The sequence below is a fragment of the Egretta garzetta genome, unplaced genomic scaffold (genome assembly GCF_000687185.1).
Source record: "Egretta garzetta isolate BGI_Z169 unplaced genomic scaffold, ASM68718v1 scaffold100, whole genome shotgun sequence".
Classification (NCBI taxonomy): domain Eukaryota; kingdom Metazoa; phylum Chordata; class Aves; order Pelecaniformes; family Ardeidae; genus Egretta; species Egretta garzetta.
The window spans coordinates 1,788,622-1,813,865 of NW_009258265.1; the positions used below are offsets into that span (position 1 = coordinate 1,788,622).

At 44.1% G+C, this 25,244-nt stretch overlaps 2 protein-coding genes across 5 annotated transcripts in view; both read right to left on the reverse strand.

Annotated features, from left to right (window-relative positions):
- Positions 1-2,096, reverse strand: part of NAGLU (N-acetyl-alpha-glucosaminidase) — a 7,132-nt gene extending 5,036 nt beyond the window's left edge. Inside the window, exons 1-2 of the mRNA XM_009648695.2 lie at positions 2,057-2,096; positions 44-177 (exon numbers count right to left, since the gene is read on the reverse strand). Coding sequence (XP_009646990.1) covers positions 44-177; positions 2,057-2,096 — 174 coding nt within the window. The remainder of the gene's footprint in view (positions 1-43; positions 178-2,056) is intronic.
- ATP6V0A1 (ATPase H+ transporting V0 subunit a1) overlaps positions 1,472-25,244 on the reverse strand; it is a 29,741-nt gene continuing 5,968 nt past the window's right edge. The window contains exons 4-20 of one of the 4 annotated variants that reach the window (XM_035903688.1): positions 25,123-25,205; positions 24,167-24,293; positions 22,779-22,861; positions 22,040-22,133; positions 20,456-20,668; positions 19,592-19,742; positions 19,227-19,366; positions 18,261-18,418; positions 17,726-17,816; positions 16,784-16,902; positions 16,244-16,460; positions 15,504-15,611; positions 14,678-14,752; positions 12,108-12,215; positions 9,484-9,601; positions 8,850-9,021; positions 1,472-3,043 (exon numbers count right to left, since the gene is read on the reverse strand). In XM_035903688.1, the coding sequence (XP_035759581.1) occupies positions 2,950-3,043; positions 8,850-9,021; positions 9,484-9,601; positions 12,108-12,215; positions 14,678-14,752; positions 15,504-15,611; positions 16,244-16,460; positions 16,784-16,902; positions 17,726-17,816; positions 18,261-18,418; positions 19,227-19,366; positions 19,592-19,742; positions 20,456-20,668; positions 22,040-22,133; positions 22,779-22,861; positions 24,167-24,293; positions 25,123-25,205 (2,151 nt within the window). In that variant the 3' untranslated portion in view covers positions 1,472-2,949. Of the gene's footprint in view, positions 3,044-5,591; positions 5,685-8,849; positions 9,022-9,483; positions 9,602-12,107; positions 12,216-14,677; positions 14,753-15,503; positions 15,612-16,243; positions 16,461-16,783; positions 16,903-17,725; positions 17,817-18,260; positions 18,419-19,226; positions 19,367-19,591; positions 19,743-20,455; positions 20,669-22,039; positions 22,134-22,778; positions 22,862-24,166; positions 24,294-25,122; positions 25,227-25,244 lie in introns of all 4 variants that reach the window. The other 3 variants (XM_035903667.1, XM_035903679.1, XM_009648387.2) reach the window with 3 other exon arrangements.

A 25,244-nucleotide genomic window follows, 5' to 3' on the forward strand; every position in this document is an offset into this window, starting at 1 on the left:
CCGCCCTCGGGCCCCAGCGTGGGTGCAGCAGAGGCTGCGTCACCCTCAGCAAAGGCCGATGCAGCCCGGGCAGGGCGCAGGGCAGGCAGAGGGGGCCCGGTGGGGTCCCAGCCAGAGAAACAGTGAACAAGAGCAGCTGGGAGAGGTCTTGCAGCATGGCCGGGCCTCCACAGAGAGCTGTTCAAGGGGCACAAACGTGAACCCCTCCAGGGAGCAGGGGCAGGGGCTTGCCCAGGTTGTGCAGGGTCTCCCTCCGCACCAGGAGTGCTTCGTGGGCACTTCCCAGGACAGAGCCTGGCTGCAAGGGACAGCCGTGCCACCTCCTTCGGTGCAGAAGGGAAGGGTGAGCTCAGTGCTGCTCCGCAGAGGGGGCTGGGGGCTCCTGCCCTGCCAGCCAGCAGCAAGGGCTGCCGGGGGGCCCCAGAGCTGTGAAAGCGGCCAAGCAGAGCCCTGGAAACGGGCAGAAATATTGTGATTGCACATGGGAGTGGTGCAAGGGGAACGGGTGAAAGGGGAGAGCATCCCCTGGACAGAGCTGGCAGCAGCAGGGGATCCATCTCCTCATCTGAGGGGTGCGGGAGGACAAGGGGCAGGCACCCCCCGGCTGCAGGGGCAGCGCAGGCCGTCTCCTCGCCCTCCCAGAGACATTCGGAGATGGGAAACACACCGGGCTGCAATAGCCTCAAAAATGCAATCGCCAACGCCCCAGAGAAACCTCCCTTCCGCTCCTCCTGCACATGTGGAAAAACCTCCTCAGGCAGCTCCAGGCCCTGCAGGAAAGGCCTGAGTAAACACGGCCGGGGAGCGGGTCGCTGTAGGGGGATGCCCTGCGGTTCGGGGCGGCGGGGGGGGCAGGAGCAGGGCAGCAGCCCCGAGCAGGCAGAGTATGTTCATCCCACTCCCTGTGAATGGACACCCACAGCACCCGGGTTTAATCAAGCCTTAGTTTTTCTTCCTGCACAACCACTCGTTTCACTCAGTTAATGAGTTTATCTGGGCAGGCAGGAGGCTCCAGGACAAAATGGCCCCAGCTCAGCCCCGGCCGGCCTTCGCTCAGGATGTCAGCCGGGGCTTGATAAGCGCAGAGACATTTCAGCCAAGGCACGGTCACACCAGTCTCATTTTACAAAGCAGCTCTCGCGTACTGGCCATCAAGGTGACAGGAGCCCAGGGCAGGAAAGGTGATGGTCCCAGCTCCCCCCCGGCAGATTTCAGGGCTCTGCCCAAGTGTGGGACAGGGAAGAAGGGGAGCACCCTTCAGAGAGCACAGGGGAAGCAGAAAAGAGGCCGCACCGCTTGTTGTGCAGTTAGTTTAATTTACACAGTGACTGTCACCAATGCATTTCACCTGGGCAGCAGGACTGGTGTCACTGCTCCCCCTGCAAACAAGTTTTGATTTTGTCTTTCAGTCTGCAAACACCGTTGTAAACGTACAGCCAAGTCTACCTGTAAACACAGCGATGACCCAGAAGCTTCCCACGCACAGCACAAGGATCCCCGTGCTCCGTGCATGCACCCGTTGCAGCGTGCGGCGCACGCACACCGTGCTCACGTTATTTTAAACAGCCCTGTGCTGCGTGGCACGTCCTCTGCGATTCCGGGTTACAGTGATTCCCATTATCGTTCTAATCTGTTCGGACACAAACAGTTCTGATCCATTGTGACAATTAAACACGCCAGTTACACACAGCACTAACATGTACACACACACACCCCCCCCCCGCTCCTACAGCTACATTGAGTTGAGGAGGGCAAGAAATTATTCACATTTTGCACAGGAGAAAAAGCAACAGCTAGCGTGGGGAAATACAACCGAGGCTCCACTGCCATGGGACTGTTTTGGCAAGACTCAGCCTCTGTTCTCCCTTAAAGGGCTCCTTAGAGCTCAAGCATACGTGACAACGTACGTCACGGATACCTCCACCTTTGCAAAAGCTGCCTCCGCTGATGCCAAGTCTACAGGGGCGTTATCCGCCTGTGCCCCTAGGACTCTACAGCCTCAGGGCTTTGGTTTTAAATAAGAAACCCAAGAAGCTCCACTGCCAGTGGTCAGTACCTGAGATGAGGGTTTGCACCACAGCTCGTCCCTCCTCCATCTCGCCCCAGGCCACAGCAAGGCAGCCAAGCCCCCTGTGCCCGAGCCCCGTTCTCACCCCTGCCTCCAGAAACAAGAGGTGGAAGGGGCCTTCACTGCTGGATTTAGGGCTTTGCCTGGGGTACAAGTGTGCAGGTGCACAGTTAAAGGAGCATCTCTTCTCCATGGAGGACAGGAACAGCCTTTCTTGCAAGGACAAGGTGTTTCCCCATCACTAGAGCAGAGTCACCCTACACTGAGGCCGAGTCCTACCCTTTCATATTGGCCTCTCATGCCCCAGCCAGAGGTCAAAGAGCTGAGACCCAGCACGGGATGAGACATTGTTTTTGTCACGTTAAAACATGGCACACATGGAAGCCCTGGAGGTAGGAGAAGCACACCCTGGATTGTCAACTGCTCACAGCTCAAAAGTTGTTAAATCAGAGGCAGACACGTTAAGAACCACACGTAAAACTTTCTTAAAAAAGAAAATCTCTTCCTGAGCAGTGAGCTCTGTGTAAGCTGAAGTTGTTACGCCTTTCCTCCATGTGCTTGTATGCCCACTCAGCCAGAGCTGCATTTCTCTCATGCTGCCCTGATAAGCCTGCCAGGGAATTCACGACACGAGAAGTACACTACTACACACCAAACTCAGACGCTTCATGCACTTAATATCTTCAGTGGTAAACTTCAGGAATGAAAAGTTGCTTTGATCCAGTGTCATTACCCGAGAAGGTCAAAGCTCTCGGCTTTGAAACGTCACGGTAACACTCGAGGGGGCTGCAATAAGTTATTTTCACTAGAGGAGGATTACATGCAACTTGGACACGGGGGGAGAGGGCAGGCCGTAAACACACGGCGTTTAACAGGGATCTTTAATCGTCAAACCGCCCCTCACGGATGGTATCAAAGGAGAAAGGGAGAAACTTGAATCCAGTGCCAGTGTAGAACTTGTTCTGGAACTCAATCCTGCAAGAGGGAAGAGTGCACGCTCGTTAAAAAGGCAATTCGCAAGAGCTCCATTAAAGGTATGATTACTAACTATAAAAAAATAAAGCTTTAGAGAGAAAAAGCAGTGTTACAATGCACAAACTCCACATTTTTGTTTAATTGTCCAGGTACTTTGAGCAACAGAAATAGGATGAACTCCCTAAGCGCGGTATCGCTTAGAAGCCCCTAGGAGCACGCAGTATTTCTTAAAAGATCTCATTACTAAATGCCACATTTTAGTTAGAACAAACCTCAGTTGCGTGATGCTGTGCTCTGACTTCCTCCCTCAGCTACTTCTGTTTATTTACTTAAGCATATTTGGTTTATCCCCACATGACTACTTCTGCTGAGCTAGAGATGTGCCTGTGGTCTCCAGCTGAACATTAACTCAGCCTTGTTTGCCTGCTTCCCCTAATAAACTCAGTTTAAAAAAAGAATTATTCTAGAGAACTGTCCAATGGTCAGCAACAGCCAAATAGGGTAAGAAAAAAATAATCCCATGATTCACCATAAAAACAAGCACAGTGTTTCATGAGCGGCATGAGAAACACTTTCCATTGCATGGTCCACTAAAAAAAGGAAGTCTCTGTTGGAATCAAGTGACAGCAAACCATAGAGCAATTTAACACAATGCAGGAGAAGTATTTTTATGAAGCACAAAAAGGCTGACTTTAATTATTTATTTTTTTCCCCAAATCAAGAATCATGGTAAACTCCAAAGCTGCTGCCATTTCAGCTGGCAAAAAGTGATTTCCCCCCAGGGCCCAGGAGGGAAACCTTCAGAAAGCACAGCTTCCTGCTCCTATCTTCTGCTGCCTGTTCATGCAGATCCAGAGACTTCCCTGCAGAGGAATCCCTAGGATGAGCAGGATTTTCCGCGTGGGAGGAAAGGCTCCTTGCCAGCATGCTCCAGTTTTTCAGGAACCCTGATAATCTCCATAAGTATCCTGTGACTAAGTAACTATTCTGTAAGCAAAGGGAAATAAGAGGCAGCAGGTTGGGTATCTGAGTCACACAGAACCCACTGTAAATGCAATTTTAACCCTGATGATGAACAGTTCCAGCTGGCCCTGACATCGGAAAGCTCCTTTTGGACACACTCAGTTACAACTGGCCACAACTGGATGCCTGAGGCTCGAGGAGGGGCTGTTGTAAAGTTAGGAGAACCAGTGAAACAGTTGATTTAACCAAATATTACAGCTTAAACATTCCGTGTGTTTTTTCTGCAGTTATCTAGAGGAACACCCAGAATCCAAGGTCCTTTTTTTGGGATGAGACACTGCTGTTTCCAGGATCACTGGCTGTAGTGTGTACCAGCTCTATGGCTCAACTTTGCACTGTGTCTCTCTCATCAGCGATGAAGTTCTGCAGAAGAATTTACTAGACAGCACTGCACTGTAAATAAACAGACTAGAAAGCTTTCTGGCAGTCAGCGTTAAAGAAAACCCACTCTTCAGCTTTTTTTTGTATTAATAATTAGCTTAAGTGTTTGTTGGACTGTAGTTATGTGGATTTTCCAACCCAACAGAGTCATAGAGTACCCACACTGTCTGGAAAACTAGGCAGCTCACAGTCCCATGGGAAGCAACTGCAGAGGCAGTTGTTGAACAGGAAACTTAACTTTCATTTAGTACAAGTGCAAATTCCTGCTCGGTACTTGCGTTCTCAAAGGCATGCGCCCATGCCTGGGGGTCAGCTGTGATACAGAGCATGCCTCGAAGGGGGTAGCCTACAGAGCACCTTACAGTCAGAAAGCGATGGGGGTGTTTGCATAGAGATCGCTGCAGTTACTCTTTTCCAAAAAGGACAGCAGTTTCGTACGCCGCACCGTGGGTCGCTCTGTCCTGCGCTTATGGGAGACTGCCTTTTAGAGCAGTAGCGTACCTTTATGGTCACACTACAGACAAGCTCTGGCTCATGACCTTTACAAAGAAAAATAAAATTCTGGCAAGCGGGTGGGGAGCTAGGCTTCACCACTCCCTCTGCCGCTCCGCTGGATTGGGAGCGGGATGCAACTCCAGCACGCCCACGCCTCTCGGAAAGCAGCACTCCCCCGAGGGTGGCAGCGGGGCAGGAGCTCTGCCCGGGCAGAGGAGGGTCTGCCTGTCCATTCTCAGTTTACAGCCGAGAACAGCCGTCGACAAAGCGCCGCAGAACTGTTGCTTTTTATTTATTCCACATGGTTGTTTCAGGTTGACCGCATTTGTTGTGTTTGAAATCTATTTTGGTGTCCCTGCACAGAACCACAGAGCTCTCCAACTTTGCCATTTGGAAGAAAACAGACACCATGGGAGCTCTCTGCCTTCGGCTGCCCCTAACGCTGCGTGGCTGAGCGCACCGCTGCGGGTCCGTTTCACTCTTTGAGCTCTTTCTGGGGATCTTTCTGGACCAGTGGCAAACAGCTCAGGGCAACCCACAATAAAGAAAAATCATGTTTATGTCTGTCTCAAGCATGGCCATGATGAAGTGCACACACCTACCAGGGAAGCTGATGGTGCTACACCCGAGGGAGAGAACAGACTCAGACCTTTAGCAAGAGCAGGTGAACACAGTTCTCTGTTTGTCACACCTATATTCATGCGTGGCCGGGACCCGTGCTCTCCACGCTGATCGACATGGACTGGAGGGGTGGAAGACAGAGACACACGAGTCTGAACAACATGGTTTGATGGCTCCAAACTCTGGAACTGAACCCCCTATATCACAATACTCATTTAGCACCAACCTCTCTCCTACAGAGCAGTACAAACCCCACTCTTCACTGCCCTAAATCAACCTGATTTGCTTTGTATTATGCCTACTGCTATCTATTCTTTCAGCTGTGGCCTTGGTCTTGGGACATATTCTAGGGAGAGTAGCTTCCAGTTCCAAATCAGGCCTAAAACTGAGCCTAAAATACTGCTTTACACAGAAAAACAGCTCTGCTGAAACAGTAAGTCCCACATCAACTCATGATGTTGGGACCCTAACTTTGAATCCAGTTAGAAAATTCTCCTTTTGGGCAAAGTCTACATTTGCTCACATTAGAAGAGCTGACTAGCTTAAAAAAGGCAATCTAATGTAAATGTTCCTGTCAAACTACATTACTGAAAAGCACACAGAAAGGTAAAATATTTCAGAACAGGGATGTTACAGTAAAAGCAGTTAACAGCACAACGCGGGGTATAGCTCAGACAGCTACCGAGCTCCAGCAGACCTCTGATAACACACGCCTGCAGTCTTGGCAGCACTCGGAGTGCTTCCCTTTCTGAAAAAGCACAAAATAAGTCTTCATTTGGGACTGATAGGCAGAGCACAGGGAACAATCTGTGCTTTTTTTTTTTCCACCAGTAAGACACATGCTAAATTCCTCCTCCTTTCCAGGAAGGCTGAACCACCCACACCTTCGGAATTCCTAATAGGTGACTTCTCCCACGGCCAGAAAATTTGATCTGCTTCTCCCAGGACAGCTGTATCTGACCCCCCCTTCTAAAGAGGGAACACCTACCATTGGAAACATCCTGATTTCGCATTCAAAAGCGAAGAGGAATGTTAACAGTATGTTCTTTTGAACACCTGCAGGTGCCTTCCTCTCCACTGCGATAACGAAAATCCAACAATCCCAAAATAATTTCAGCAGACTACTCACAGTCTGAAATATTGCCTTTGACTTGCTTTTCAGGCCCTAAGCTCGAATGGATTTTCTCTTTGAGAACGTATATTAAATTTTTACAACTCTGAAACTTATGTTTAGGGAAAAATAAGACTTCACTAAGAGCTTCAGTCCCGCAGCTCCCCAGCAAGTGCCCTGCACTGCACCAGTGATCCATGTGCTTACTGCTATTGCTCAGCTGGGTTTCTCTGCTTGCCATTTCAGTGACACGCATCTTCCCCTTGACACGTTTCCTGACAATTTTTTAATCACCCTTTAGAGATAGCCTGGCAATGTGAAAAGCCACCTCTTGTCTGAACTGCAGCCTCCAGCTCGTGTTTGTTCCAGGTGCTCTGTGAGTGGTTTCCATAAGTGCAGTTTGTGGTTATTAACACAAGACAGGTACCTCCAGAAAAACATGCTTTCTTATCTTAGCCCATCCCTTTGGGTAAAAAAGAAAACACAGAGCCTGCCAAGATGAAAAGCTGCTCAGAACTGTTCATCTGCTATTGTTCAGAAATGTACCGTGCAGCACTGCAGTCCGGAGAAGCAAGACTTTGAAAATCCACTAATTCACGAGCAATTGCAGGTCAGAAACACTGCATATGGAGTCAGAGTGCTGCTTACTCTCCGCTCTTCTTGGACTGCCAGCAATAATACCAGGCAGGGTTTGCAGAGCTCCTTCTTTTCACACTGATGCAATGGTGTAGTACAGTGACAGCAGGATGAGGATGAGGAAACACCAGCCAGTCAGCAAGAAGTTCTCAAGTGACTGGTATGAAGATTTCTAGGCTGGATGCCAGGAAAAACAGAAGCACCATTCAGCAGCCATTTTCAGCAACGGCTTCCCTCGGCACAAGATGGCTACACCTCTGAATCCCTGGGTGAAGCTTGACTCACTTGTGCTACAAAGACCCAGGCATGCTGGGACACTCCAGCCTGTGCCCCGCAGGCTGCCAACAAAGAGGGCAAAAGGACAAATTTTTCCTGCTCCAGAAGCAGGGGAAAAGTGCAAAAAGGCTGATTTTCTTTCCTTCCTTTTTTTTTTTTTAAGGCATTGGGCTTCCTTTTTCACTTATAGAATGACTTTTAAAAGGTACTCACAACCTTTTCCTCCCATTTAAGCAAAACAGAATATTCCTTGTGAAATTCACGGGGCTTCACTTTCTTCTCCTGACCTACCAGGACAGAAACTACCTTAAGAGATGGCAGCAACCAGAACTGTCCAGAGCAGAGGTACAGACATACTCTCCTACACTTTAGGCTGAAGAGAACCCTGGGCGAGCAAAACCCGTTCCCATGTTCCTCCTTTGATCCCATCAGTGCACGAACCAGAGAATCTGAAGTGGAACAATGAGCACTCTTAAATATGGATTAGAGAAAGCTCTTGAACACTTTCCATACTTGGGTGCAGAGAAAGCGATGAGCACTCTAGTGAGTAACTCCTCCTTGTTTACTGTCTGTCTGCACACACAGGAGCTTAAGAATCACAGGAAAGGGGCTACAAAAGCATCAGTCAATATACAAGACCAGCAAGAAATGGCTACTATTCCACAGCACCCCAAAGGGCAGACAGGCAAAGCTGCCCTCATTCAATGCAAGGTCTTACAAAGATGAGCAAGACCATGTGAATGAAACTGCAGTCAGCAGCTACTGCACGCTAAGGAAGACACATATTAGAACCAGGCAACAGACCAAAGGTTACAACAAAAATGTCCTGCTGAAAGCCACAAGCACGCTCAACTATCTAGCACAACCCTCCCATCTCACTGTTCACAAAGTTTTAGTCTAACTTATTTTTAAGCAGAGATCAGTTACTCTCCACAATTCCTAAGCAACGTTTATACATACACAATCAGGAGAGAGTGGTGTAACACTAGAGACAAGACTGAAATCTCTGACCCTTTTCAAGGCTTTCTGCTGTCAGAGCATGTCTGCTGTAGGACATTTAGCTGTTTAGGTAGATGTGTGGTACTCCAGCACTTCTGAACATTGCTGATCTTGGCTCAGTATTATCCCCTACCCCGATTTTATAGCCTTAGCTTTCCTCTGTCAATACAATTTTCTATAAGATGGCATTTCTGCATAGTCCAGGTGACATCAATTTTCTGGCTACAAAGAGCTTTGAAGTTTCTGCATGTTCCAGTAACTCACCAGTGCAAGCGAAGAGCATGGAGAAAAGCAGACAGCCCCTCCATGACCAGGAGAATTGCTACCGTCAGGGTAGCAAAAGCAGCAAATATGAAGAAGAGGCCAAAGCCTCCACCCAGGCTCCTCACGCTGAGGCCAATGTGGATCACCATGGTCCAGAGCACCTCCGAGAGCTCTGCCAGGAGAAAGGGGAGAAAAGGGCTCGTTTCAGGACATTCAGCAAGAATGGAAGGTTGTTATGGCTTACTTATAAGGCAAAAACTAAAGGCAAGCAAACTCCCACTACAACGAGGTGGGAAACTTAAGAGGGACAAGAGTTTTTCCAGCCAAGTATGTCAGGACCTTCCCTCCAACTGTCACACAGTGCAGGGCAGAGCCCTTGCTCAGCAGCTCTTGGCTTTATTCAGTGCCTTCAACTCCATCCCTCCTTTCCAGACCTAGACAGATTTTAGCAGGGTGCTATGCAATTAGATGTTGGTGTTTAGATTTAATTAGTCCCAGCTAATGCACACACGGCTCTGTCCCTCTCTAGTATTGAGCTCCAGGGAAGGTACTTGCATTCCTGCCTTTCACCTACCACCCGCCCCGGCTGATCAGACACACGGATCCAAACCTCCATTCCCTAAGGAATACTCACGTGCATGGGCTAAACTGAGAGCCCAGAGCCTCAAGTAGGACGCAGTGTTTGAAATGCACCCCAGGCAATATTCAATGGTGTGGATAGCCTGGTACACCACAGTATCGCCAAAGTCAAACTGCGAAGAGAAAACAGAAAATTAAGAGAGCTGCGAGCCTCAGAAGCAGAGAGGGCTGGCGGATCAGGGAGAACAAGCACACTACCTGGTGCTATTACCAAGGACATTGTGTTTGAAGTTAGACACTGATACCGTCTTCTCCTGGTTTCGCATGTCAGTTTTATAAATGAAAAATGAATTCTCTTGTCTGGCTAGGTTTTGTAGAATGATAACGGTTCGCTGCTGCAGCTTGGACATTATCGTTTTAATGTTATATCATATGAAAGAAAGATATTTCAGATTCAGCTACGGACCTTGCCAGGAAAAGACTGTTCAGCAACAACATGGTATTCATATGAATTCACTGGTAAATGCTATGTACCTCTATGAAAAAGGAGGCAGAATTACAAGTCGATATTGCGTATGTACCTTTGCTACAGGATCAACGAGAACATTTTGCAAGATGCAAACTTGCCCTTTTCAAAAGCAAAAATAATGCACAAAGCCATCCTGAAAAAGTCACATCTGTGCACCATTCATCGGCAAAGTCTCTGTGTCTTGGTAATTTTTTGAAATAATAAAAGAAGAACTTATAAGGAAGTCTGCCATGTAGGACAGTTTCTTATTTTGCAGCCTGGGAAAGCATTCCATACATTTTGGATTTAATCCATGCTTCAGAAACTGCTCATATTTAAGTGAACATGATGTTTTAAATACACGCAGTGACTAATGCTCTAAGCATGCACAGAAAGCTATTTATATTTTTATTTCTCCCCTAGTATATCCAGGGCAATAAATATTTCAAACAATTACGTTAAATTAGCTGTCAAAAGCCTAATTTTTTCTGCACAGAATGTGAACTGCAAAGTTCTTTAATAAAGCCTGCCCCAGTGAACAGTACCACCTCCCAGCACACACGGCAAGTCATTCTGCAGGAAACGGAATGTGATAAACATTTAAACAATGACAATTTACAGTCACGTGCAACTGCTGGAGAGAGTCATCACTATTGCTAGGGGGTGGGAGAATCAGCAGGATTGCTAAGGCACAGTATTTGTGGTTTTACACATTTTTCACAGGCTTAGTGATATATAGAATTAACAAGTACACTGTTTCCGTGCTCCCCTCAATTCAAGATGGACCTACGCATAATAGATCTCTAAGCAAAAGCACCTTCAGCACAATTTAAAACAGCATCACTGTTATGAAGCTACTCTAATTTCCTGGCATTTACTTTTTTTGTAATAGAATTGGTTACCTGATAGCGCTGAAACCTACAATCAATCCTGCATGAGTATTCCTAAAAAAAACATTTCTGTAATACTCATACTTGTCACAAGTGTTTATGAATGAGCAGTTTCTCAGAACAGAGCTTCTCTTTTACAGAAAGATACTGGTTAGTTGTTGAACTGTATGAAACCAGACTGGTTTTGCTGTATTTGCTGACTGGCAACAACCAGTATCATCCTTAAAATGGCAGACAGTTTGGGGAAAAAATATCTTTAAACAGTTTGTCGCAGTGCAGAATTACCGAAGACACAACGTAAGGCAAACAAGACCTCTTCAGAAGTTTAAAAGCAAAAACTTTTCAGTTTCAGACTTCCAGCTTAACAGCTTTCCAGGTAAACTAAGCAAGATCTGCAGACAGGGGATAAGACACACAAGCTGTATAGATGAAGTAATTAGAGGTCTGTTAATGGGCATGTATGTACGAAGAATTAAAAATGGCCTGTAACATGTAAATAGCTAGATCTTTTGGAAAACAAGATGTCGTGACATAAGATGTTTAATTCAGCATGTTTTACACCAATGGGAAATGGTCCAGATACACATGAAGGCAAAGCTGGCTGTAGTCTTACCACCTCATCCTCTGTAGGCTTGAAAACATAAGTTTACATTTAGTGCAGTGTCTCGATCACAACATTAATCACGAACACATTCAATAATTTCCTCCTAAACATGACACAGTAAAGCACTAACGCCTCACATGCACTACAGAGGCAAGATACCAGTGGGGAATAGTTAAGAGGCATCAGAATACTCCCAAACTATGCGAGATCGACTCCTTTTTCTTCTCTACCAGAGGTAAGACAAAGCAATTAATATTACCCCCAACAGACAAAATGAATATATAAGCAAGATTGCCCTGCTGCAGAAATACAGCCCTTGGATTTTGGCTGATACTGGAGAAGGTGGTGGCACAAACGCACTGCCCTTCAGCCAGAGCGTAAGCTGCACGTGCCACCTGGGAGTACTGTGCCGCAACTCTCGCTGCCTAGCCCGTGAGGCAATGGTTCTCTTTAATGGGGAAAACCAGAGCCACATTTCCCTTTATATGCCAATTATACTACTTTTTCTGGAGTCCTGGGAATGACCAAGAGATAGTCGGTATGAAAACTGCTACGAAAACACTTCACTGAAAATGCTGCTATTTACACAGCTTAGAAATCAGTAAACACAGTCAGAACGCTAGCACGTTCTGCTACCACGTGTGTTGCCTTGCGAGCGAGGACGGTCAGGTGCTTACCTCTTCCCCCTCTTCAGAATGGGTAGAGAGCTGGTCATGTTGAATGATCTCAGCATCCTCCTCAGTTGGTCCATTGCCCACCCGGATCCCACCAAAGTTGTGCGTTCCCTAACACATGCAGAAAAAGAAAGTGCAAAGTGTTGTTTGGGTTTTCCTGCAAGAGCGCATGTTTCTTACGACTCCACGTGCAGCAGCAGCTCACAGAAGAAAACAAAATATTAAGTATTAAGGCCCAGGTTAAGCCAGCTGTACAATTCTATTTCCCAGCTTGGATGGGAAAGATGCTGATTCCCGCTGGGACTGGGGAAAAAAACCAAAGTCTGTCTGAATGAATAATTGATACATTTCTACAAAGTAATTGCAACCCTAAATAAAATAAAAGGCACGTCTCTCAAGAGGACATTTGCTGACACTGATGTGCAACAGACCAACGTTTTGCCCAGCAGCTGTTGGACAAGCACTGAAACACCACTGCTGTTGTAAATGAAACAAGTCACAGAGTGGCAACTCAAAGCAGAGTGGACTGACACAAATGTACATACACACACTTGCTCCCCACCAGCATCAGGCACACTAAGGCACGGGAAACCAGACTTTCCCTTACTTGGAAATTCTACGTTGTGCAAACAGTCCCTTTTATAGCCATTTGTTCTGACATTCAGCATCTGACCCTCAGCCGTAACTCCGTTGCACTCCAAACGGAAAAGAATAATCTACAAACCGAGTTGAAACTTTGACAGTCAGGAGTTCCTCCCACTTGACAACTGTAAACATGGCACAGCTAACATTTGATTTATGGCAGGCTTTCTCCTCCATACCGTCCTACCACCAAGAAAGGATGCACAAACCTGTTGCTCATCTGACAGTGCTCTCAAATCAGAGCTTTTATGCATCATAAATGCATATTGGGCAATGAAAGCGTAATTTGCACATCCCTATCTGGGGATTTCTGTTCAGCAAGCAGCTCTGAGCACTGTACAGCAGGATTTCTATCTCCATTCAGACACTCCAAAGACAGAAAATGCTCATGACTCATCTGAGGGAACTATAAATTAAGACCTGTGAGGCTGACCCACCTAGAGAGGCAAACTGGAATGCCACAGATGGAAAGAAAAGCCCTGCATTCAGCTTTAGCACTGTACTGGGGTCATCTGCGACATGGAATGTGAGTGGACTAACTCAATACATTAAGGCTTCAGAAGTTTTGGGCTGACTCTGCAAACCAAGGAGGCTTAAGATCCCGTGACCTGTCCGGTCATGCTCTGGCATACCAGCGGAATGGCTGCTCCATGTTCTTTTAACTGATTTGTTCTTAGAAGCCTACTTTTCTTTTAAGCTGAATTTGCCTCAAACACCACATGTGAACTAAAGATTTTGTCAGGTTTCTAAAAACAAATTAGGTAGACATTTATGCTTTGAAAATAGAAATAAAATGAAAAAAAACCCCACTTATAAGACAATGCTTCTATTAGGATTTCCAGCATCTTTGGAACATTACAAGTTACTGCTGACTAGTATCAGTATTTACATATTTCTAGCCTGGGTGAATTTTCACTTTTGCAGCTTTTCCCTTGTACTTGACTTGTATCTGTTCTCTGTAAACTATCCAATCTAAACACAGCTCCAAAAGCTCTAATCGTTTACTTTATACTTCTAACCACACCTCATACAAAGACCTTCCCTCACAGCTTTTTGTACTGAGGTGCACTTAACGCGCTGGATGGATTATGCACAAAAGATCCATTTTAATTTCTGACATTTCCATGAAGCTATCTCAAACGTCATGATAGGAACTCTGGCCAACAGCTAAAAAGTGCCTCAAAGTGCCTTTGACATGTGGAAGTGCACAACGTGCTTCACATAGTTTGTGAGATTTAAGCTTCCTAGTTAGGCAGCACTCACAAATAAAACCAAGTTGAAATATGCAGTACTGGGGAAGGGACAAAGTTCTGGGAGCTGCTGCAATCTTCAGTTGGCCAGAAAAGCTTTAGCAGTAAAGGGCTGTCTATAGGTTTAGACACAAATAAGTAGAAAAACCCCCACTACTGAGGCTTATTTGTGCACAACCACTTTACAATATTTTCAAGTCAAAGTGTCTACAAGGGCAGAGGTGTCAAAAATCCAGTAATTATTGATATGAAGTTGTTGGGGGGCCATCACATAAACATGTTTGGGAACACATAATGCAAACAGAAATGCTTCACTGAGAAGAATCCTAAGCTAACTTAAACAAATATGCAAGAAAAGGAAAAAAAAGGGGAACTTAACCTGGGGGGATGTGGTAGCAAGGTATTCTTGTGCTGCTCTGCAGGTATGATTTCACAGCACTCCTGCAAAGAAGTGTCTCTGCATTCTGTGCACACATAACTATTATCCTTCAGCCTGGTAGTTCTTCCAGAATGTATCAATTTTGCTGAACTTTGCTCTTTCCAAGAGAAAGGGTTTTTCACCGTAAAGGTGCAGTTGTCATTCCCTTATGAAATTCAGATACATTCCATGCTCTCTTGGTAATTAGATAGAAAGCCAACTTCCATCTTTAAATCCATCAGGTGACTTTTAAATCCACTCACTGTTGCAGCCGCTGCTGCCTCTAGTGCCTGCTCGTTCGGGACTGTGCTGACTTGGGCCTCCACGGGTTGCCCTTCCTGATAGCGAATGGAAGAAAAGAAAGGGAAGAGGAAGAAAACAAAAAGAGAAAGGGAGACGAATGGAGGGGACATGGGAGGATGAAAGATGGTCAGAGAAGGGAGAGGGAGTGTCTTTAACTGAACTGATCTTTCACTCACTTAACATCCTAAAAGCTGTCTGCCATACATGCAGGGAGAATTTTCAAGTATCCTCAGTGCACGTGTGCCAGGTTCCTGCTTTTTATATAAAGATACTTTACAGTACAGTTGGAAACCTAGAGAGGACCCCAGAAGACAACCTCTCACAAAATGACTGTGTAAGTCTATTTTTTTTTTTCCCCTTTTAATTGTTATTTTTCACCATCCAAACTGCTTTAACAAAGGTGGCTGATAAGCTTGCTAGCCAATTAAGCTTACATCTCTGCTTTTACTCTGTCAGCCTAGCGAAGGCACAGAATTGCATCCAGCAACTAGTAAGACAGTGTTCCTAAACCAGCTGACAAAGCCCAAGCCAGACACATTGCTTTTATTCATTAACAATATACAGGGTTTTTAAAAGCAGATTTGATGCTGGATCCAGATCTGAGAAGCAGGCAGGCAATACTTTGTCTCCAGTAAAACCCACCTGCCTTTAATCCTAGGAATATGCCAAAAATGTTTTACAGGTCACAATGCACTGTGAACCTACGTATCCAAGATCAAGACGGAGAACATAGCTTTTCAACCATAATTAGTTTTCATATTGAAAATGTAAGAGGTAGTCACCCACCAAGTGCTTTCTCCTCAAATACTGATGGCGAAGGACCAGGGGTTTAGCTACCAGCATCCATGGCACACACAGTAACGCCACCACCACGAGGAAACACTGGAGCCCTTGCTGTAAAAGAAACAAGTCTCAGATGATTTAGTGGCAGTCCACACTCACACAAAACTTAGCAAGAGGTCTTCAACACTGAATGACTCAATTTCCAGAGTACGTGGACACTTTACTATCTCTCTCTCCACCTGGAACAGCGAGATGTGCTGTACTTAGTGCCTGCTTGCAGCTGCCCCATCTGACTGTACACAGCATGTAATGCTGATACTGGTTTAGATTAAGGAAAAATCCAAAAGATTCTGCAGGGAATGACAGTTTGGCAGACGTCTGATAGTGGTGGGATGAAATGGCGTTAGTATTTTAGCCAAGCTTAGAGGCACCACACTGCAGATGCAGGACAATATTCCTTATCACTTTCCGCTATTAGTCTGGATCCAACTGTTCTGGAGCCACAGGGATCCAACTGTTCTGGAGCCACAGTTGACTTACGTTTAGTTTAATATAAATTCCCAGTATAGGGATTATTCCTTCCTTCTTCAACATTACATAGTGTCAGGCTTTGGAAATGATGCCACATTTCCTCTACCAAACAGAAAAATAGTTTCATGCTTGATTTCACAATTATTATAAGGTCAATGAAAGACTCTAATATCATGAAGCATCTCTGATCCTGTTCTGGCAAGAGCACGCACCTGCCCTTTATAAAGCATCTTATTACTGGTATCACTATAGGAGAACAGAAACATGTTGATAAAATGTATTAAAAGGCTTGGTGCATCCTTTGACGTGTGAGCATCGTAGGCTGTCCACTTGTAGAAAATGAGAATAACAAGGTATCCAAACAGGGATGACATGAAAATCATTTCTGGAATAAATCCAAGGTATATGTTCAGTGGCTTTTTAAAATAGCTACAAAAAAAAAAAAAAAAAAAAGGAGAGTTTAAAATTACATTTGGTTAGCATTAGGCATATGTAGGGCAGAAACTGTTAATGAGAATGTGAAGAGCATCTTTGGAACAAAACTGCAGGGGCTCAGCATTTCAACAATAGCTGGGACTTAGCACAATAACTACTTGACCTGCATAGTACTACGTACGCAGACTGAAACAACTACGTTGTACCCTTCAATCAGAAATTAAAGTCTTGAGAGGCTCCTCCATCTTAAATACACACATTACACCCAAAGAAGTTTCCCCTCCTCCCCCCCAAGAAAAACAGAACAAAACACTTACATGTGGTTGAGAAGACTCAACGTGACACCAAAGAGCATGTGGATAATGCCGAGAATCACAGACATTTTCATCTTAAACGAATTAAGGAAGGCCAGCTTATTGCTGGCAATGTTCCAAATCTGTGAAAAACAACACTGAGTCAGCCAAACACCGGGTAAAAGAAAAACAGAGGAGAATGAAAATGTTCACCTTAAACTAAGCAGTATTAACCATCCAGGAACTATTAGGCTGTAAGAGTATTTTTTTGTTTTAAAGATGTGTTTGGCACGCAGGTATCTTTTGGGGAAATGAGCAGGCAACCTTTTCTGCTAGGAACACTGTCTTACAGCAACGGATCCCACCATCAGAGCAGGAATCAAACCTTGCTTGTTTTTATGGTAGGCAAAAGTTGCAGGAAAAAGGAGGCTGTATACTTGACAGAAAAAAAAAATATTATCCATGTAAATGAACTATTACACATAGTTCTCATTTTCTGCGCTTCCCCTCTCATGTGGAACACACACAAGCTTTGTATCAAATGTTCTAAGCAGTGCTAGGAACGGCGGTATTGATGTAAGGAGATACAAAGTTACAGGATCCCTTGGAAACTTGCATTTCCAAGACTGACTGAAAAAAAGAGACAAATAATTTTCCCTGAGGTAAACCAGTAACCTCAAATTTATTTTCAAATCCAACCAGATTAGATTAAAATATTTCAGGTTAGTAGGGGTGAGAAAGAAGCCTTTAATGGACCCAAGAACAAGTCTCTCTATCCCAAATCTAGTGTCTCAATAGGAACTGAATTAATTTTATTGTTCGGGAGTATTTCCAACACTGATAAAGAGTTTGCTAAGGGAATGGCTGGGATGTGGAAATCTTTCACAGTGAACTGGACAGGCACTTTTCTTTCTGTTGACATAGAGGATGTTCTTAAAGGACAGCAAAGGAAGGAAAAGCTCTTACTGGGTCGATGCCAAAGGGGTAAGGTCCACCGAACACCCCTGGAATAGCAGGGTTCAGCTGAAGCAGAGGAGTAGTCTCAAGCAAGGCATCTCTGTTTGGGTATAATTAGATCATACAAACATTAACACAAGCAACGCTGTCCTCTTTCTGGAACAACTAACAACATTAATTCCTTGTGGGAGTAAGGAGTTTTGCAAATTGAAGGAACTTTAAGGTTCCTGCGTGGTCCTAGAGATTTTCCAAAAGAATAATAAACCTGTCGCTTGACCTGTTACTCAGTGTCATAAGGAAGAAAGATGCAGGGGCAAGAATCCTGCTATGTCATGAGGTGCTAAACTGCATCTTTACAAGTTTTCTGGGGAAAAAAAAAAGCTGTTTTGAAACTTGACAGATATCACATTTACATCCCTCTTCCAATTCTATTTGAGCCTGAGTTCAGAAGTTTTTGCTTTCCTGAGTTGGGAGGACAATGGGGAAAGATAAGTCACCTGCTTATCACTGTCACTCTTTATCTAGTTACCAACTATTTACTCACGACCAATTGCCTTTTGAGAACATCGGCCGGACACTCCATGATGAACCAAACATATTAAGAGACTTGGAGAAACAGTCATTGTAGATGAGGCCTGTGTACGTAGAGAACAGTCCCATCAGCAGAATGATGTATCGACCACTAAAAACCATGTTGAACATCTAATATTAAAAAACAAACAAACAAAAAGGAACAAATAAAGTCCATGAGAACAAGGAGGGCCTCTCAAAGATGAAACAGTAAGATCAGTCAGTTGCAGAACGAACAGTATTGGCCATATGGACTAAAAGCCCAGAGTCTCGATTTCCCTGTGGCAGGGATTAAGGGTGCAAGAGGTAGCCCGGCGGAACAGAATCTGAATACAGAGGATAAACAGGCAGCGTGACTGTCCACAGAAAATCTGGGATTATCTGATGAGAATAAATTGCACTCCACACACTGATGCAAGCCCCCAGCTGGCAGCATTAGTTTGGAACAAGGCAGTGCAGACCCCGTTCAGCTTTCTCCGTGCTCTGTCAATGTATCTTAATTCTGGTTCACCTTCTGTCAACCTAAGCCCTGAGCAAGCAAAACCCACCTAGATCAGCAAATAGGAAGAATCTTGGAGATATGATATACACATACAGAAATTAGTTTTGCAGTAACTGAACCCCTTTACGATCCAACCAAGTTTTGGGTGATTTGTTTACCACAGCTTATCTACTACACTTGATAAACAATTTCCTTCAAACAACTGAAAGGAATAATTTCCTATAAACATCTGAAAGGAAAACCAAAGGAACTCACTACTATTATGAAATGATGCTACTTTGTCTGTGGCCTACAAGCTTCTCACTCTGTCTGGGCGCTTCACAAATGTCAAATGTAAGGAGAAATGGGCATTATCAACTCAAGGTGGGAAGGATGTGAATAGACCAAGCTTCGACTCTTTGTTTTAAATGCAAAGCTCAGCATGACCTGCCACTTTACCTCATTGTCACTCTTCTGTGACAGAATACGACTTTCCCTAAGCACCATCCAGACAGCAATCAGAGTCATCAGGATTCCGTGGCCAAAATCTCCAAACATCACAGCAAACAGAAATGGGAAGGTAATGATCGTATATGGTGCTGTAAGAGAAGAGATGACATTCCCATTGCGCTGTATTTGAGTAAGCCCAGATTTACCACAGTACAATTTTTCAAGTTAGCAATATAATTCCCAAGCTTCTCCTCTGCTTCTGAAAGGCATTAAGTATCCTATTAGAAATTCTCACACAGCACAGACAATGCAGAAAAACACCATGACTTAAAATTCGAGATAGAAGTCTTGGACTTTTATAAGTATGAATTTACCTGGATTTATTTCCCGATATGTTCCAATACCATAAGCATCAACAATGTTTTGAAAGCCAGAAGTAAACTTATTAGTTTTGTTGTATGTTGGTGGGGTCTGATTGGTTTGCATCCTGTTTAAAATAGATGGGACAGTGGATCCGCTGTGCTCCTGTTTTTAAAAAAAAAAAAAAATTAAAAAAAATTAGAAAACCCACCCTCAGAGCACTGGCGGACAGAGTACAACACTACTTTCTCGTTAGCATTTGGAAAACTACAAGCTTGCATTTTTGTAGTGTGCTTGCATGATGAGAAATATACTTCAGCAGCTGAGGAAGGCTGCCAAGTTTCCACTGCTCTCTGCTTTGTGTAGAAGCAGCACTTGTAGCAAGGATGAATGCTGTCTGATTAGCACAGACAAGAAAACTCATGAAAGAGTTTGTTTGGTTTTTTAAAACAGCAAATGAAAGGACTTCAAGACACCCAACTCTTATTATCTGTCTATCTGAGCCGAGGGCGAGCTTGCTAATGTCCTGGATAATTCCTTTCAGTAAGTTCCACTACATATCCAAACAGCAGGGCTACAAAGCACAGCCAGGTTAACTGAATGTACCAAAGGACTGAAACACAGGAAATTGCCTTACCATTACAGCATTTTCCTGAACGTAAAGCTTTACACATTGTATGTGTTAGAAAGTTTATCTATAAGCCATGATTCCTGCATGTTAAATAAACTGTCCTTTGTGAAGACCCATTCAAACAGCCCAAAGGGATTGTTTTCAGAGACTGGCAGTTAGGAAAAATCAATTAATCCATGCTGTGTTTGCTGACAGTTGCTAGTCTGCTTGAGCACCAGTGGACAGGAGCAGTACAGCAGTTACTCACAGTGCCTCTCCTGAGAGCAAACTGGATAGAATCAAGGTCAGCAACAGGACACCAGACTTCAGCAATCAAGCACTTCTGTGTCACATCGATATTGCACAGATTCAGGGTATGGTAGATGGCCTTCATCTTGCGTACTTTGATGAACCAGACACGGATATTTTTAGCAGCTGCCTGCAAAACCCTTTGGCGATGATCCTCTGTTTGGTTCAGCACCTTTCACAGAGAAGTAGGATAAAGATGAGGCAAAATCATTGACCGAAACGCAAAGCATACAGAAGTGCAGAGTGAACTTGGGCTAACCAACAAGACAAGCCTTACCCACCAGAGGATGGGTGGATAAGCCCTCTTCCCCATCCCATACACAAAACATCCACACGACTACAATATATGTTTTAGTCTCCCTATTAATTAGTTCTGCTAAACGGTTTTAAGGCTTCTTTCCAGGGATACTTTTTGACTACTTTCCTCCTCCAACTCCAAGGTCAGCGGATATTTCAAACAATGAACTGTACAGAGATCACAGAGAACATTTTTTGTTCCACCCAGGTTGGAAGAGCAGAGAAGAGTTCTATAAGTGAGGTGTACGTTGCCTTCAGAAAACACGTAAAGATGACAATGAAAGACTTTTTTTACTGAAGGGAAAAGGAGAAAGTGTTTTCTACTGAGGGTGTTTTCCAACTGGAACATATCTAACTCATGCCAAGTTAGATTTCCAGACTGGAAAGTCTTAGACTCAAGGGAAAGTGAGGACACAGGGCACATGCAGCTTTGAATCTTACTAGTTAAATTGCTTCTGAATTCTTGTCTACTTTAAAATTGCTAAACAGCTGCACTACACAACTCCCAGCTTGGGACAGTTTCTGTATCAAATAAACAGTCCAAATTAAATCATTTCTCCTTTTTGTTTCTGAACCTTTTCTTATTTTTTGTCTCAAATCCCTTAAATTTTTCTGCATTATAACATACTGCCTTTCTTTCTTGAAGCAAGCATCAAATATTTCAGAGCTGGCACCCAGTAGGTTTGTGTGCTGATTACTTTTACCAACACTCAGACTGCTGCACAAGAGATTTAGTTGTAAAGCAGAAGCTCTTCAGGGCAGCACAACATAAAAATATGAAGATAGGCAGAAAAAAGAATAGCTAAGTTAGCATTGTTAGCTCCACTTGGAAATAAGCTTAAATGTTTTCAAAGTTCTTGCAGATGAAGCAGGCAATTACACAAACATGCTCAGAGTTGGAAAACATGGTATCTCCATACACATGCATATTCCTCTCTGCTCCCTGGCATGCAGTTCTCTATCGATGCTGTACTTACATGTATATAATTAACTGCTTAGCCCTCCAGAAAGATCAAACCACCCCACCATCCTAAACCTTGACAAAGAAAACAACCGAGCAGACAGTCTCCAAACATCCTTCTCACACTGCTGAGCTGCTGGTCTCAAGCTACTGAAAAAATGGAGCTGAAAATATGGCCACCTAATAGGGCCAAAAATTCTCCTGTTTTGATAGGATCCAAGATGTTTTTGACTATATTGTTAAAGAAAAAAAAAGAAAAGAGGGCATTGACCCCAGTTATTTTACCATCTGAAGATCATCAATTCTGGTATTGACACCAGAAGCCATTTCCTTCCGCTCCTGCGGTGTTTCTGGGCATGGGTAGAGGGAGGCACGGAATCTGAAAGACATGCAAGCCACCTTAGTAACAAAGATGGAAAGAAGATAAACCAGTCAGGGAAATAGATGGCTGAACACAGAAATAAAGCAAGAAGCGCTTTAAGAGAAGTTTCTGACCAGCAAAGACTGCCAAGCAGAGTTTCAGTCTTTAAATCAATTGGGTGAAGAAGCTTGCTTTAGGCCAAACCAGAAGCTGAATGCTTAAGAAAATGGAAGTGGGAGAAAATCCTCTCTTCCCTGTACTGACAGTGTCTCAAAGGCACTGCCACGAAGCTGATTAGCCACCCCAGTTCAGGATGCTGCTATCATGCCAGCACAGCTGCTGCTAGAAGCAGTCACTGTTGGTCTCCCCTGTGAGAATATCACCTGCTGACATACCACTAGGTCTGTCAGAGTTTAACACTTGAACTCCCTTGTTTTTAGGCATTCTTTAGCAAAATAATCATCTATTTTGAACATTACAGGCCTGGGGAATGGCTAGTTCTACTGTAAAATGTGTTTCAACTACTTATGGTAGTTTTATTTGCTGTCAAAATATGTACTCCTACAGTCATTGTGAGATAAGGAGTTGAAAAATATCGGTATTAACTCATGTCAATGTGTTTCATGTATTTGAGAGAGCTGCCCATCTGTAAGACTGCCATACCCTTCGCATATCTTCTTGACTCTGTTCTTCAGCTGGTCACCTTGGAAAAAGATGATAAACACAGACTTGTGCACATAATCCCCCTACAACAGAAGAAAGAGCGCACTGTAGTAGCTCAGCTATTTACAGAAATTAGCATTATAGCAAGTTAGGAGAGTCCTACTTTTCCTTCCTCTGAATCTCTACAGAGAGCTCTTATCCACACAGTGAGTCAAGAATGTACCTTAACAACACTAAAACAGGCACAGGGAAAGAAATTTTCTTAGCCTCAGTATAGAATACCTCGACTGCACTTTTGTTTACCGAAGCAAAATGTTCTAGATTATCCATTATCTATTCTATGTAATACAATAAACAGGAAAACCTGGAAAGATCTCTGAAAGAACAGAGATGCAGTGAAATATTTATCAGCACTTACTGCAGTCAGCTCACCTATAGAATCAAGCAAAAAAGCTAAAGAGTGAATGAAAATAAGATGAAGCGGAGTTTAACAACTTTTGCTCTCCAGGGAGGCCAACAGCACATTCTTTGTACAGCTGTTTTCATCTTGGTAGTCAGGTCCCCTTTCCTGCATTTGTTGACAAGTTATTGTTCTACCTTACTTCGGAAATTTTAATGCAATGTTTCAACAATAATTACATTAGGTGTAACCTCATTTTAAGGAAGTGCTGCACAATAAGAACAAAGTCTCTCCTAGTAGACAGATAATTCAACTTGCCAACTACCAGCAGTCGGTGGGACAAGAGAACGTGTCAGCCTTACACGAGAAACAAAGAGACAGTTACAGAGTTTCAACTCTTCTGACCTTGTTCCAGGGCAGCCTACATACAGCTTGTCTTTTTGCTGGTTAAGAGCAAGAGTTCCCGAAGTTTGGGCATTGTACATTGATTCGAGCAAAGAGGACACAGTGTAAAAACAGGCCCAATCACAACATTTACTATTTATATTTGTAATAAAGCCAACAATTCTCAAGTGGATGTTTAAATTAGCAAATTAAGTCCAAGTTCCAAGTAAATGAGCTACAGACGTTACACTGCAAATGTCCAAACCAGCCTCTTTCAAGGAGCATTAACTACTTATTCAGAGCTGTACACAGGAATTGCACTTAGAGTTTGTGCCAGGGAAGCAACTATGCCCTGCTGCAGTCCAAGTTTTGAGTTGTTTTTCCCCTTTCAACAGCACTCACCATCCATTCTGCTATTTTTGTTTTAATAAAACAGGAACACATTGGTCACTAAAAGCCTCAGAGGCTGCAAGTAGGTACTGTGAAGGGATGCAACACAAATCTCTGCCTGCAGGGAGCTCATTGAGGGATAGAGGCTTAGATCTATGAGAAAATCTTTTACACATCTGAGACTTCTGCTACTGTAAACAATCGTTCCTTTTACCGTTACAGGATCCTCCAGGGGGTTTTCAATTTCTGCTTGACGCAGGAATACGTTCCCTCGGCACACTCGCCACAGCATGCGCTCAAACATGGGGATTCGCTCACGGTTGATCACACCAGCCACAAACCTGTAAAGGGGACAACCTAAATCTCAGTTCCACACCTAGAAGAATACATAGCCTAACACCCAAAACACTGATGGCAACTAGAGTTTAGCATCAGATTGAAAGTGACAAAAATCTTGTTTCAAAATTAGTTCTTTAAACAAAATGGAAGGTCCTCTAAATACATAGAGATGAAACCACAACAAAACCAACTGCACTATAGCACAAGCTAAGCCTTTTAACAGAACAAAATAATCTATTAAAAAAAAAATAGCTGGTTAAAGGAGAAACAGATGCATTTAGACATACAGTTTCTATGCCTGCTAGTCTTCATTTCAATAGATTCCTGGTACATTACATGGCAAGGGTTATAGCGCTCACGGCTACCACTGACTATGTTCTAGGCATGTGCTTCCGAAGACTTCACTGGTTCAAACCCCTACATCCAGATAAAGAATTACACACATACAAAGACAGCCTGGAAGCAACTAATAAAGAGGATATAGAACTCTACAGATTTTTCAGAGTATTATGTGCCCACAACAGTTACTAGTTTCAACAGAGCTGTAAGAGCTCAGAATGTCTGAAAAAGCAACGAGAACAGATTTACGAGGAACAAACTGGTATAATTTTTTGTGCAGAGAGAAATGCGTGAAGCACAAATAGGAACTGGGAATTCAACGTACATAGGACAAGAACAGAGACCAACAGCTAGGTTTAGATCAGCCTTAATCTGCTTGATGGGCCAGTCTTTAAAGTTCCACAACTGCGCTCAAATTGTTGCCGATTCCACAGATTGAACATAAGTCAGCAATCCCAGAGCCAGATAAAAGAAAGCACAAATCGCCATTACCCAAGTCGTAGCGGGGCACCTCTTCCCATCTCGCTTGGTTCCAGGAGCGAAGAGGATTCCTCCAACAGGTCTGGATCCGCCATCTGCTGATGATGCAATTCAGCCTGAATTCACAAATCAAT